Here is a 14,384-nt window from a genome sequence, read left to right on the forward strand (position 1 = left end):
TGAAAAACCTCAATACACCACCCCCCTTTTTGAGACTCAGAAGGTTGCCTCAGTGGAAAATTCCCCAAGGTCCCTTTCCCTAGACAGGGAACACGGTCTGTTTAAAAAGAACATCTGGTCCAGAGTGCTGATGCAGGACACCCACAGGCTGTTAAGGTAAGTTTAATCTTGACCTTGTGGTTTCTCCAGGAAGGATGAGTTATGCCCGCACCTCTTACAATACCCCTATTGCTAGCCCATATCTGCACCTGCAGTGGCTCTGCTTTTTACAATACCCCTATTGCTTTGCTTGCCAAAATGATGTACATAAAAAGAAAACTGTCTTAAAGCCCAGCGCGCTCAGTTAGCTAAGGCTGTTGATTCATCCACAGATGCCTGTGTAAATAATAAACCTCTTGCGGGTTGCATCCAAGTGTCTGGAAGTGTCTGGTTATTGAGCTATGGACGTCTCTGGGTATTCAGCCTGAAGCCTGATAACCTCAGGTCTTTCAAGCCTGCCCATTTACCCTTTGTATGGAGAAGCATTCTGAGGGAAATTAGTGGTGACTGGAAGAGAAGGTTGCATTGTAAGCACTCAGGTGTTTGAGGAATGATTCACATTTGAACTTACTATGCCTTTTTGATGAGTAATGTGCTTGCCATACAAGCATGAGCTTGGATCCCTAACACCTACATACAAAGTATGAAAATGTGTGTGTGTGTGTGTGTGTGTGTGTGTGTGTGTGGTGTGTGTGAGTGTGTGTGTGTGTGTAGTTCCTGCACTGGGGAGGCAGAGACAGAGGATACCTAGGGCTAGCTGGCCTGTGAGTGCAGCTGGATTTGTGGTCCCAATGCTCAGTGAAATACTGTTGTCAGGTAAATTACATTCAGTTTAAGATAATAATAAGTTTTTTTCAGATAAATGGCTTCTGTTTTCTGACAAACGCATGGAAGCCTACAAATTTATTAAGTATATGTAGGATTTAAACTATGTATGATACCAATATTTCATACTGTGTAAAGGTGCCCAGCTTATTAACAAAGCTTTCCTGCATGTACTTGTATCTGTTTCTTAATACTTAGCAAAGACCAGTTATCTCCGTTTTGTAGTGCAGAAATCCTGTTTATGCTGCTAAGGTGTCTGTCTCATTACTAACAAACATTTCTGTATTAATGAACTTGCAGGAGGTAGAAATGTTTTAAAATGGACTTTTGCTGTGGAATTTTAAGTTTCTTCTCTCTGCCTGAGGAATGTTGCTAGTACTGAATTATTAAAAATGGTGGATTGACTTAGGAAAAAGAATTTGGACATGATAGTCTCATTATGAACAAGGAGCTCAGTGTAGTCAGACCTGCGTTGAGATGACTAAAAATGAGTTTGGCTGGGAAACAGCATGAGACTGAAGAACTAACTCAACAACTGGAAGGAATGAGGGCCACCTGGGGGACAGAAGTGCTGCAGAGGGTGTGCTCACCTCCTGTGGCTTTGGTTTGTATACATGTGAATGGTAGTGTGTGTGTGCTCATTACATAGGGGGCTTTGCAATGGCAACCTAGGCCGTTTCATAATTTTTGTTCTTGTACATAGATAGCAACATGAAGCCCATTTAAAATGAGGATCGCAGAAACACAGCTGCAATATTTGAGACTTTCAAAATTTAGCTGTGTCAGGTAGCTAAAGTGAAATCCACTCTTGTAAGACAGGTGTCTTTTTGTCATCAGTCTGAGAGAAGTTGGTGTACCACAAAAAGTATGACTTAAACCCATGAGGAATGTCAACAAGGCCTTGTAAGTCATCTCACTGGTGACAGTGACATCTGCTATGCAGAGAGGTCAAGATGAAGAGGAACACTGATAAAAATGACAGCATACTTCATTCCAGCCTCTTCAGAATCAAGCTGGGTTAATCGTGTCTGTTGCTGTTGCCCTGAATTAATCGGGGCACTCTAAAGTATAAAGATGCTTCTTCTATAAGAAAACATGGAAAAGTCAACCCAAATATATTCTCGTCCTTCCTTAATGCAGATATATGTTTTCAAAGTCAGTTTTGAATTAGAACTGATTTGGACAGGCCAGTAGCTTTCATGGCAGATTATCTCACTGTGGAAAAAATACCCAAAAGCTAATATTTACAGTCTTCACTGGTTTCTCTTAGCTATATGAATTTGAAGCTGCCAGAAAACAACAATACAGCATCATTACTCAGTTAACTGCTCATTTGCAGCAATCAAGAAAAGAGACAGATGAAATGATTAACGAAATGATTACAGAAAGTAAGGAGAAATTACAAATTCAATTACAGCATGTAAGTATTATGAGTACAACAACGTCCATTGATTTGTTTGTTTGTTTTGTTTGTTTTTTTTTTTTGAGACAGGGTTTCTCTGTGGCTTTCAAGGCTGTCCTGGAACTAGCTCTCGTAGACCAGGGAGGTCTCGAACTCACAGGGCTCTGCCTGCCTCTGTCTCCCCATTGCTGTTATTAAAGGTGTGTGCACCACCAACGCAGGGCCATTTATTGATTTTCAAGCAATGAAGTATATACTTTTTCAAATTCTAGGACAAATCAAAACTTACTATGGAGCCATTTGCTTCTTTTTCATGTAGTAAAAAAAGGACTTTAGTGTACTACTTTAGCATACTGAAAACACTGATAAATCTGTGTTGATATTAGTAAAGAAAATTTGTTTGTTTGAGACAGAGTTTCTCTGTGTAGCTTCCAAGCCTTTTCTGGAAACTCACTATGTAGACTAGGCTGGCATCATCATAGAGAACTGCCTGTTCCTGCCTCCCGAGTCCTGCTATTAAAGGTTTTTGCTGCTACCACTGCCCAGCATAACCAGAATCTAACTTATTTCATGAGTGGTTTCCTACTGTTATTTGTATTAAACTCCATATTTATGTTTTGGAAGTCTTCAAACTCTTACCAAGGTGGCCTGAGTGGATTTTTGCAGACATCACTCTGTAGTTGTATTGGACCTTTGTAATCCTGACATGGTTTTAATTATATTGAAAATGGCAACTGGTCTACTCTACACCTTTCATTTACTTTGCTTAACTTGGGAATCCACCCTGGATAGTTATGATAAGCTAGAGTTATCTGAAAGAAGGGAACCTCAGTTGAGAAAATTCCTCCATAAGATTGGACTCTGAGGCATTTTTTAAACTAGTGATTGGTGAGAGAGGTCTCAGGGCATTATGAGTGGTGCCATCATGGGGAGGTGGTCCTGTTTTCTCTAAGATAGTAGGTTAAGCAATCCACGAGGAGGAAGCCACCAAGCAGCAATCCTCCATGGCCTCTAAGACAGCTCTTGCCTCCAGCTTCCTGCTCAGTTTGAGTTCCTGGCTTGACATCCTTTGATGATGGAAGCATAAGGCAAATAAACCTGTTCCTCGCCACCTTGCTTTTGGTGGTGGTGTTTTATCATTCAGCAGAAGGAACCCTGACTATCACAAAGGCTGATTGCATTGCTCAGAGTTTGACAGCAAGTATCCCAAAACAACATGAAATATCTTAAGCCTGAGAGTTCACTGGAAGTATGCAGGTGTCCTACAGAATTTAGGGACAGAAATATAATCAAGACTTTGAAAGAGATTGGAACTAGAGTTTGAAAAGTATCCAGGATGCAGCAGTATTTTCCTGACCACTTCTCTTGGCATTGTGACCTCGGTCTTCTTTCCCTCACTAGAACTGCTTTGTCTGAACTATCTTTTAGAAGATAGTTTGGTGTCTCAGTCTATCAGTCCAGTCATAGCATCAGCAGATCTCAAAGTCCTGAAGAGAGGTCACAGAGAGCCAGTGCCAGCAGAATAAGACTCCAGATGTCTGTTCATGAACAGTCATTGAGTGTTCAGTAGGTTGAAATTTCTTTCTATTTTCAACTTACAGGTCAGTGAGACATTGCAGAGCAGCACCCACAGTACCACTGCTGAGGAGCTGGTTCTCGTGAAGCAGCAGGTCCACGCTCTACATCAGCAGCTGGAGAAGCAAAACCATTTGTTGTTGGATTATCAGAAAAAGGAGGAGGAATTAAAAACTGAAGTTACCCTTTTACAAGAGAAAATTAAAGTATATGAAATAGTAACGATAGATGTCAGCTAGCTTGTTACAACTTTGCATTTTTCTTATTCATGTGTATTATGCATGTGAATTAGAAACTTTTATAATTAAGTCAAACTCTTTGAATATGGAAATAATTTGTTTCAAAAGCAATTAAGAATCTCATACTAACTGTATATGTCACACCAATATAGTTGTTAAGATAATACTGCCCACTAATGTATTCCTTAATGTGGTATGCATATGTTACCTGAAGTCCTCAGTAGAAGCTAAATTTGTAACTCAAATATCTACCTTGTCCCCTCTGAAGTTTTCCCATCTATTTTAGCTATGAGACTTAAATTGTGAAAATGCTTTTGTCACAATGTAAAATTATGTAGATCTATTACAAAATTTAAATGCAGTTGACTATTTATGCAAGTTAAGTTCTACTTCTTGGAAACCTTTAGGTATTAAGGTTCTTTGGGTCAGGGGGTGGCATTATGTATCATATAGATTATAATCTTAAATTCTAAGAGCAACTCATCCTAAAAGCTTTGCTCTCACTGATTTTCAAGTGAGAAATCAAAATGTAAAAGTGATTTGTTGCTGGCTGCTGTATTTCCACACCAGAATTGGATTCAAATGGCTTGGGACAGGGCAGAGCTGTTGCACCACACTGCGGTTTCCTATGTAAAAATATGTTACAATCCATAGCAAATCAAAAGCACAGTCTGATTAAAGGTGTAGGCTCAGAAAATTCATTTTAGGTGTTATGTGTGTCCTGAACTTGAACAGACATCAATGAGGTTGTTCCAAGTTCGAGACGATGTTTAAAAATTCAATTATAAGTTTATCAGTTGGCAACCATTAACCTTCATGGGGAACTGTACATTTCGGGTCCTTTGGATCTTATTTTCTTTCCATGGACACATGAACTTAAAAAGACAAACACTGGTTAGGACGTTATTAGTGTGCAGATGGGAGGGTGTTAGCAGTCAGACATTGTGGCGTTAGACTCAGATGGACTGAGATGCATCATATTGTAGTGCAGTTTATGCCTATGTGCTGCAGTTCTTCAGTCCCCTTCATCACGACTTCCAACATTGTATTTTTCTTAATCGAGTGTTTATATTGAGTATAGTTGGAAGATCCTGCTGCCTCTTGAGTCCTGTGAGACTATGTACATGCATGCATGACTCAGTGTATGATTTTTCTAGAGGGACCATAATTGTCAAAGGCTGAAGGCACTTTGGTGTTTTTCCATGGACTGTGCTTAGACGGGTACTCTCAGCGCTTCCTTCAGAGGGCTTTCTTCTGTCTGAGCTTTGACATTTTTTCTTTCCATGTGTTATGCATTCATTCAGATTCCCTTTGAGTTCTGTTTGTCAAGGACCTTTGTGATATAATTCACCTGCCTTTGGCCAGTTCTGTCGATTTTATTTCATATTTAGTATTTGGGTCTGAAGTCTTTGCCCACAGAGAAAACAAAATAACATATCCAAAACTCTGCCTGGGCCTGTGCTCCACGTGGTGCTTTGATATGTTTGTGATATGCCTGTGCTTGGTGTGGTCGTCTGGGCTGAGCTGTTACCTACAGTTGTGTAATTGACCAAATGGGAACTGCACAAAGTGTCTTTTGTGTTTTCAAGTTTCTGTTTGAGCTGAAACTGTAGTTCCAGTTCCGTATGCTATGTATATTACAGTTATCATAGATTGCCCTTAAGTTTCCAGCAGTGAAATGAAGAAAGACTCAAGGAAATATCTCCTATCATTAGAACACCTTCAGGTCACTAGCTTTCATGGGAATAACCACAACTTACTTATAAATCTATTTGTTGGGGTAGTCTGAGAGTGATTAATAGTATAATTAGGTATCAAAAGATAAAATAATTGGGATATTAATCAGTTAACTTTTAAAGTGAAGATATATCGGGTTAGCAAAGATTTAGTGGATGTTTAATTATTATGATTATTTACCTGTCTGGGGAGTGAACTCAGGTCATCAGAGCCATCTCATCAGCCTGGCAGTCTTTTCTCTTCCTTCTTTTCTTCGTTTTTCTTGGCAGTGCTGGGATTGGAACCCTGGAACTCATACCTGCTAAGCAAATCAGGGTGTATAGTTTTAAATTAAAAATTCATTACATCTTTATTATTTTAAAAATATTCATACAATATATTATTATCGTATTCTTTCCTGTTCTTCCAGATGGTTCACACCTACATTAATTAAACTTTTTAATCACAGCAAATGTAATTTTGTATTTCTTCCTAAGAAGGATTGAGCTGCTCTAGAACTCTTGTTTGTTCCTAAGTGTCTAGGTACACAAGCCTTACCATGGGGACGATTGAGGGATGGGCATATCAGTTACTTCTTATAGAAAGATGTAAAAATGTGACTTCCATCTGCCTTTTGTTAATAAAGTTAAGCGACAAAGTTACCAGAAATCATTCTACTTTTCTTTTTTTCCTTCTGAAGGAACAAGATAAGAAATTAGAAAATAACAACATCCAAGAATTAGAAAAACAAGCCATCATTGAAGATTTACAGGAAACAATAAAAGAAGAAGGAAATAAATCTGCTGCCCTGCAGAATGAGTTAGAAACTGCTGATAAATTAGTAGGAGACTTAAAAGAACAGCTTAGAGAAAAGGATCAAGAGACCCAAAGCTTAAAACTGGAGCTAGCCAATTGTAAAGAGAAAGAGAAACACTACATTTTAGAAATTGAAGAGTTCAAGGGGAGAGTAGAAGAACTCCAGAAGAAAGATTACAAAGATAACCATACAGACACTGGCAAAGAGCAGAGCACAGAGAGAGAAACAAGGAGGAAAGTAGATCACCTCCAAGTGGAGCTAGATGAAATGTATGGAAGAGAAATAATGCACATGAAGGAACAATTAATAAGACAAAACAAATCTAAGATGGAGGATCTTAAATCCCGCCATGAAGGTGAAATGGAAACTATCTTGGCATCATATGCATGTACTACACTAGGCATGTGCAATATGTATAGAGAGTATAAAGAGCAACTAGACCTATTGAATGTGATTATAAATGGACAGGACGTAAAATTACAAGATACTCTTTCTCAAAAGGAGAACCTCAGCAAGGAGCTCTGCCTAGTTAAGAGAGAAAAAGATGTTCTTGAATCACAGTTCAATGATCTTTTAGAAGAATACAACGTTTTAAGATACCAGACCATTACAGATCATAACAAAATATCTCAACAGGAAAGTAAACTAAATGATACATATCATTCCCTGCACATAGTGAAAGCTGAGATCGCTACTATGTCTGATTTCCTGAAAGAGGTTGAGTGTAAACATGAGAAAGAAATTACAAAGTATAAAATAAAACTTGAAATGCTAGAAAAAGAAAAGAATGAGATAGTAAAGGAGATGTCAGAGTCCCAAGAAGCCCAGATGCAGCTTCTCCAACTCAGCCATGAAGAAGATCTTTATAAACTGAAAGAAGATCTAGAAGCTGAACATCAAATAAATGTTGAAAAACTTAAAGAGAATTTGGCCCTTCACCACAAGCATCAGATAGAGGAGTTAGAAAATGAAATGTGTAAGAAGATTGAAATTTTACAGTGCGAAAAAGACAACTTTTTAAGTAAGCATAATCAGCTGACTTTAGAAATTTCTGAGCTAAGAGATTTACAGCAGTCACGCATTGAATTGAAATCAGAACAAACGACTTTTCAGATTAATGAGCTTAAAAAAATTGGTATCCTCCAAATCGAAGTAAAGGAAAAGCGTACACTTGAACAGGAAACTCAGGACTTACAACATAAAACTGAACTAGTAGAAAAACTGCAGCAGTGATTGGTGTGTTTGATGTTAGCCATTCTGATCAGTGAGACATGGAATCTCAGAGTGGTTTTGATTTGCATTTCCCTGATTACTAAGGATGTTGAGCATTTCCTGAAGTGTGTTTCTGCCATTTGAGATTGTTGAGAACTCTCTGTTTAGATCTGTACCCCCATTTTTATTGCATTATTTGGTAGTTTGTTTTCCAGTTTCTTAAGATCTTTGGAGATCAGTCCTCTGTCAGATATGGGGTTAGTGAAGATCTTTTCCCATTCTGTAGGGAGCTGTTTTGTCTTGTTGATGGTGTTCTTTGCTTTACAGAAGCTTCTCAGTTCAGGAAGTCCCATTTAGTAATTGTTGCTCCCAGGGTTTGTGCTACTGGTGTTCTACTTAGGAAGTGGTTGCCTGTGCCTATGCGATCAAATGTATTTTTACCATTTGCACCATTTGTTGAATATGTCTTCTTTTTTCCATTTTATATTTTTAGCTTCTTTGTCAAAAATCAGCTGATCATAGGTGTGTGGGTTGATATCAGGTTTTTCAATTCGATTCCAATGGTCCACCTGTCTGTTTTTATGCCAATATCTAGCTGTTCTCATTACTATAGAGCTATAGTAGAGCTTGAAGTCAGGGGTGGTGATGCCCCCGATGATCGTTTATTGTACAAGATTGTTTTGGCTATCCTGGGTTTTCTGATTATCCATATGAAGTTATGTGTTTTTCTTTCTAGGTCTGTGAAGAATTGTGCTGGGATTTTGATGGGGATTGCGTTGAATCTGGAGATTGCTTTTTGTAGGATTGCCATTTTTACTATGCTTACCTACCTGTCAAAGAGCTTGGTACAACTTTCCATTTTCTGATATCTTCTTTAATTTCTTTCTTTAAAGACATGAAGTTTTTGTCATATAGGCCTTTCACTCGTTTGGTTAGTGTCACTGCAAAGATATTTTCTGTTATTTGTGACTACTATGAAGGGTGATATTTCTCTGATTTCCTTCTCAGCCCGTTTTTCATCTGTATATATGATGTCTACTGATGGTTTTTTCTTTTTTTATTATTATTTTCATTTTACATAGCTTGTTTTTCATGTCAATCCCAGTTCCCTCTCCCTCCCCTCCTCCTGCATCCCCCCCTACTATACCCCCAGCCTCCCACCCTATCACCATTTCCTTCCACATAGGGGATATCTAGAGTCTGTCATTTCATTCAGGGCAGGGTTCAGGAACTCTCCTGAGAGTCCAGGCTGAGAGAGCATCCCTCTTTGTGTTATGGACACACGATGTCTGTTTGTATGCCAGGGATAAACAGTGATCCACTTCTCAGGGCCCCATAGGTTGCCCAGGCCTCCTCACTGACTCTCACATTCAGGGGCTCTGGATCAGTCCCGTGCTGGCCTCCCAGCTGTCGGTCTAGGTTACAAGAGCTCTCCCCTGTTAAGATCAACTGTCTCTGCTGGTTTTGCCAGCCCATTCTTTGCCAATTTGCTCACCCCTCCTTTCTCTCTGTCACTGGGTTCAATGGGTTCAGTTCAGTGTGGGTGTTTGCCTCTGCTTCCATCAGTCACTGGATGAAGGCTCCAGGATGGTTATAGACATCAAGTTCATTATCAGTTCATTTTTAGTTAATGCTGTATCTTGTTTATCATTTGTAGAAATGCTATGTTAGAATTTTTGGGATCATTTATGTATACTATCACATACTCAGCAAATAGCGAGATTTTGACTTCTTTTTTTCCAATGTATCCCTTTGATCACCTTTTGTTGTCTTTTTTTGTTTTATTTTGTTTTTATGAGACAGGGTTTCTCTGTATTGTTTTGGAGGCAATCAGTCCAGCCCGGCCTCGAACTCACAGAGATCCTCCTGCCTCTGCCTCCCGAGTGCTGGGATTAAAGGTGTGCGCCACCACCGCCTGGCACCTTTTGTTGTCTTATTGCTATAGCTAAAACTTCCAGTACTATGTCGAATGGATATGGCAAGAGTGCACAGCCTTGTCTTTTCCTTATTTCAGTTGGATTGCTTTGAGTTTCTCTCCACTCAGTTTGGTGTTGGGTGTTGGGTTACTGTATATTGCCTTTCTCTTGTTTAGATATTTACCATTAGGAATGGGGTACTTTCGAAGTCTCCAGTAGAATTTCTGCGCTGAAAAAATTCAGATTTCAAGAGTCACTTAAAGAAGGATGCCAAGTTTTCATTTCAAGACTTCTTTAGTTTATTAATTATTAATATTTTACTTGTATTTGCATGCAATCTTTGTGTTGATATTGTCTTCAGATAGCCTGTCCAGTGCTTTCTATTGACAGTTGATTATTCTATTAGAAGGCAATAAAGCAATTTAGTGAGTAATGATGACTGTTTCTGAAAAGAGGAGAAGAGAATGGACTGCATTTTAAAACGTTTTAATTAATTTATTAATTGATAGATTGTTTTTTGTGGCACTAGGCTGAAACCCAGGGCTTGCACGTACTAGTCAAGGTATCCTACCACTGAAGTATGTCCTTATGCAAAAAAGTAAAGACTCATTTGTGGAAGTTTTGTTTGATGTTTGCATTGATGGATTTAATGGATAGGATACGGATGTATTTCTTGTGATGGAGTATAGGTCACTGGTTTGCACCCTTTGAGACAGTTACATTGCACAATTGGAAATAAATTTGGAGGAAATTAAAATGTGTCTTGTTTTAGGGAAGCTTGCAGTTGGATTAATTAACTCTGACAGTATTGCTTACACATGTACAGTGAATGGCTCATATATGCTATATCTTCTGCTAGGTGAAGACAAAGAGCCTATACAGGTGCTCATTGGACGACTTCAAAAGGCATTGTCTGAGGAGTGCTGCTCTGTTTCAAAGGTAAAATGTTACTTTAAATGTGGTTTTGGACTAGAGGTGCCGAAGTTTAAATTGCTGCTGATTCACTGAGCAGAATCATCCACCCATGTGGATTTCCCTGAATCCCTTATGCATAGAACTGTACTGAAAAAGCATTCCTGAGTTCTAAGCTTTAAATGAACACTTGGCTTTTTTTCTGATAGCCATTTGGGAACAAAAGGAATCAGTGCTAGGAATGTGACTTGGTGAATCATTGCTTGCCTGTTATGTTTAAGGTCTTGGATTCAATCTCTGTTAGCACATAAGAAGGACAAATAAACTCAGATCAGTTGCATCTCCAGAAGAGCAGATGGCATAAGCATTGCTCTTGTCAGAGAGGTGATAATTAATCTTTTTGGGACACAGTTTGTTCATTGAGGTGCCATGGGATAAAATGGTACCCCTTTGTGGCTGTGCTGAGAAGTTAATATGTGCAATCACTAACTGACAGTGTCCTTTAACTTTAAAAAATGCAAGAAAGAGTAGCAATACACAATTGGCATTAAATCTTTCAAATCATGATGGTTATTTCCAGTTGTGTGAGAGAAAAATGTAAAACTATCTTAGATGTCTTATTAAATCACAGAACGTGAAACGTGATTTTGAATGATAGTGGGGTTATCAGTTGCTCTGGAGAACACTGTGCTGGTTATTTTTAACTTTGTATTTGTACAGATCATCATAAATTCGCTTGCATGTTATAGAAAGGACACTAGTATAATCTCTCCCTTGATAGATTATCATTTTGCAGAGATGTGTGGCAGACCTCTCTGTCAGTTTTGAACTTCTCCCCTTGTGATGTTCGTTCCAGGATAGCTGATATAGTCATGAGATATTTGGAAAGTAGAGAGTAGGAGCAGGGATCATCCTAGAGTTTCAACACTAGCACTTCATGATATATTCAATATTAACAGGAAACAGAACAAAAGACATCATTTTGTGTATTAAGATTATCAATCTTTTCCTGATAAAAGAATAATTTCATGTCAAAGAGAAACATGGTTTTCTGCAGATGGATTTCATATGTGGAAGAAGAGGGAATTAAGATTCCGTTACTATTCTTTTGACCTTTTCCTATGGGTTAATGATGTTTTAATAGTATTTAGAAGAAATCAAAGTTTTATTTTGAAATAATTCAATTTTGTTAACAGAGTATGCAAGCTTTTCTTGATGAAACCTATTGTCCTTTAAACTGTGAAATGAATATAGAAGAGAAAGAGAATTCTTTTGTATACCATGCAATTTCAAGGGTGAACTTGCAAGATTATAGATACCAAGTTGAAGGTAAAAACCTTACTGTACTGTTAAACACTACTCACTTGGCATAAATCAATTGCTTATAAACTTAGTTTTATTCAAAACTTAATTTTAGATAATTTTCTATCTTAGTATCTTATCTTTAGAGATGAAATTTATTTGTGTAAATTAATTTACACTTTCAGTCTTTATAGTGTAACAATCATACAATGCACATAATTGAGACATCCTAATTTTCTTTGTCTCTTTCTCATCTATGCCTGTATTCCCACTTATTCCTTTATTCTACTTCTTTCCATTAACGGTTCTAACTGTAGCTCCTATTAAAATCTTAAAGGAAGTACTGAGTTTGCTAAGTTAAACTTAATGGTTAATAATTTTAGAGTGAATGACAAAACCATTGAGGAGTGAGCTACAGTAAGAAATATCCTCTGCCCGGTGTGGTGGCTCAAGCTCTGGGCGAGGCAGGTGGATCCCTGTGATTTCTAGGCTGTAGGGTTTACATATCAATTCCAGGTCACCCATGGCTTAACAAAGAAAGACATAACTTTCTTCATTCGTGGTTTTAGGGGTTTTTTTTGTACTTAAGAAATTCCAACTTGAATTTCTTGTTGTTCCTACACAGTTGTATGTTCCCAGTATATTTATTTGTATAGGTAATGAACAACCCCCCAACAAGTAGCTACAGAATGTATACTGGGATGACATTTTCAAGTTAATATCATACCACTTATTTCACAGTTATGATTTAAAAAATTATTACTAGATACATGGGTTTTTTTCCTTCCAGATGGCTTTCTACAGTTGTAATTAGGTAAATCATAATGTCTATAAAGGTGAACTTATACAGTAAAGTAAAATGATTATAATTGCTTTTTTTTTCAATCAGAGTTTCAAGATGCCATTCAAAACCTTCTGAGTAAAGTCACAGATGAACACAACAAGTTTGTGATACTGCAGATGCAGTTAAGCAAGGTCTGTGAGGTAGAAAATATGGTATTTGCATTTATTTTATTATCTGCTCTTCTGTTAGTCAAGAAATTCTAAAATAAGTGAACATAGAAAAGGCTAGTAGAAATATAATAAACATTTATATGTTTCTCTTGGAACATTTATATCTGTCAGCTGAAGAAATTTGGAGAAGTTGAGTAATCTGTATCTCTCTGAGTCATGATGAAGTGTACATGAATGTCAAATATTAAGCAAATGAGACAATTGTATTTAATTGTATAGATACCTTGACTCTGGAAGAGCAACCTGTGTTCTTAACCTCTGAGCCATCGCTGAAGGCCCCACAAAGGCACTCTATCAGTGAACAATACCCTCAGCCTGTTACATGTCGCATTTCTTAAGGCAATGGGCCCGTCTTTAAATTTTTTTTCTGGCAGGGATCAAATTCTTTTTTATAAATTTATTTATTTATTTTTCAGTTTAAATTTAGATAAGAAACAAGATTGCTTCACAAGTGAGTTCCAGGTCCCTCTCCCTTTCCCTCCCCTCCTCCCTTGCCCTCCTACCAAACCCCCATTATCACCTCATTTCCCCAGGGAGGGTGAGGCCCTCCATGGGGGTGTCCATAGTCTGTCATTTCATATAGGGCAGGGCCTAGACCCTTCCCCAATAGTTCAGGGTGAGAGTGCACCTCACATTGTTGGATGGGAGTCCAAAGTCCGTGTACCCACAGTGCACATTCGCACATAGGAGCCCAAAGTTTTCAATCAAGCAGCCTCCAAAAGTGTTCACACGAACTAGACCTTAGTGCTTTTCTATGCAGCAATGTTGCCCATGCTAGCACATGGAGAGGTCTGTATTGGCTTAGAGAGTTCTTCACTAGGTTTCTCAATTACTGCCAAGAGAAAAGCTCATAAGCAGACCATTCTAAAGACAGACATCTACTCTCTCTCTACACTCTCCTCTGCACATTGAGTAATGAGTGAGTTTTCACTGCCAGTGTCCTCAGGGGACTTGAGAATAATGGCTCAGTAAAGTGCTTGTCATGCAAGAAGTGGACCTGAGTTTAATCCCTCCAAACTCATAGCAAATGTGGCATGTCCTGTAATCCCAGTTTGAGAGTAGAGACAGGAGGATCCCTGGGACTTGCTGGCCAACCAGTCTAGCCTAATAGAAAATTTCCAAATGTGTTGAGAACCTGAAAGAGAAAACATTTGCTGCTGACCTCTGACTTCCATGCCCATGCACCCCATATAAATTGTTTATGCACAAACATGCGTGTGCTCACAAATATACACACAAGCAAGGAAATAAGAAACATTCAGGAGGTAGGCGTGTGGTAGAGGACACCTATTAGAGTAGTGACCAATTAAAATAGCCTCATAAAACTTAATTTTTATCCTGCTATTGACTGGTTTTCATAGCATCCTATATTGGTCGTGTCCGGCAAGTCAAGACTCTTTCCTTGTAATCTAGAT

At 38.3% G+C, this 14,384-nt stretch overlaps 1 protein-coding gene across 3 annotated transcripts; it reads left to right on the top strand.

The window, feature by feature from the left end:
• Positions 1–6: 6 nt before the first annotated feature.
• On the top strand, positions 7–13,336 carry LOC121138595 (A-kinase anchor protein 9-like). Of its 3 annotated transcripts, none has more exons than XM_040741254.1 (7): positions 7–156; positions 2,135–2,284; positions 3,868–4,047; positions 6,497–7,634; positions 10,601–10,680; positions 11,850–11,982; positions 12,845–13,334. In XM_040741254.1, the coding sequence occupies exons 2-7, from the start codon at positions 2,228–2,230 to the stop codon at positions 13,000–13,002; spliced, it is 1,746 nt and encodes a 581-aa protein (XP_040597188.1). In that variant the 5' UTR covers positions 7–156; positions 2,135–2,227; the 3' UTR covers positions 13,003–13,334. The 3 variants fall into 3 exon arrangements, with proteins under 3 accessions (XP_040597188.1, XP_040597187.1, XP_040597189.1); XM_040741253.1 differs by lacking the exon at positions 7–156 and adding an exon at positions 713–1,468 and having other exon boundaries at positions 12,845–13,336; XM_040741255.1 differs by lacking the exons at positions 7–156; positions 11,850–11,982 and adding an exon at positions 714–1,468 and having other exon boundaries at positions 12,845–12,945.
• The last annotated feature ends 1,048 nt before the right edge of the window (positions 13,337–14,384 follow it).

This window comes from Mesocricetus auratus, unplaced genomic scaffold (genome assembly GCF_017639785.1).
Source record: "Mesocricetus auratus isolate SY011 unplaced genomic scaffold, BCM_Maur_2.0 contig_9180_pilon_obj, whole genome shotgun sequence".
Lineage (NCBI taxonomy): Eukaryota > Metazoa > Chordata > Mammalia > Rodentia > Cricetidae > Mesocricetus > Mesocricetus auratus.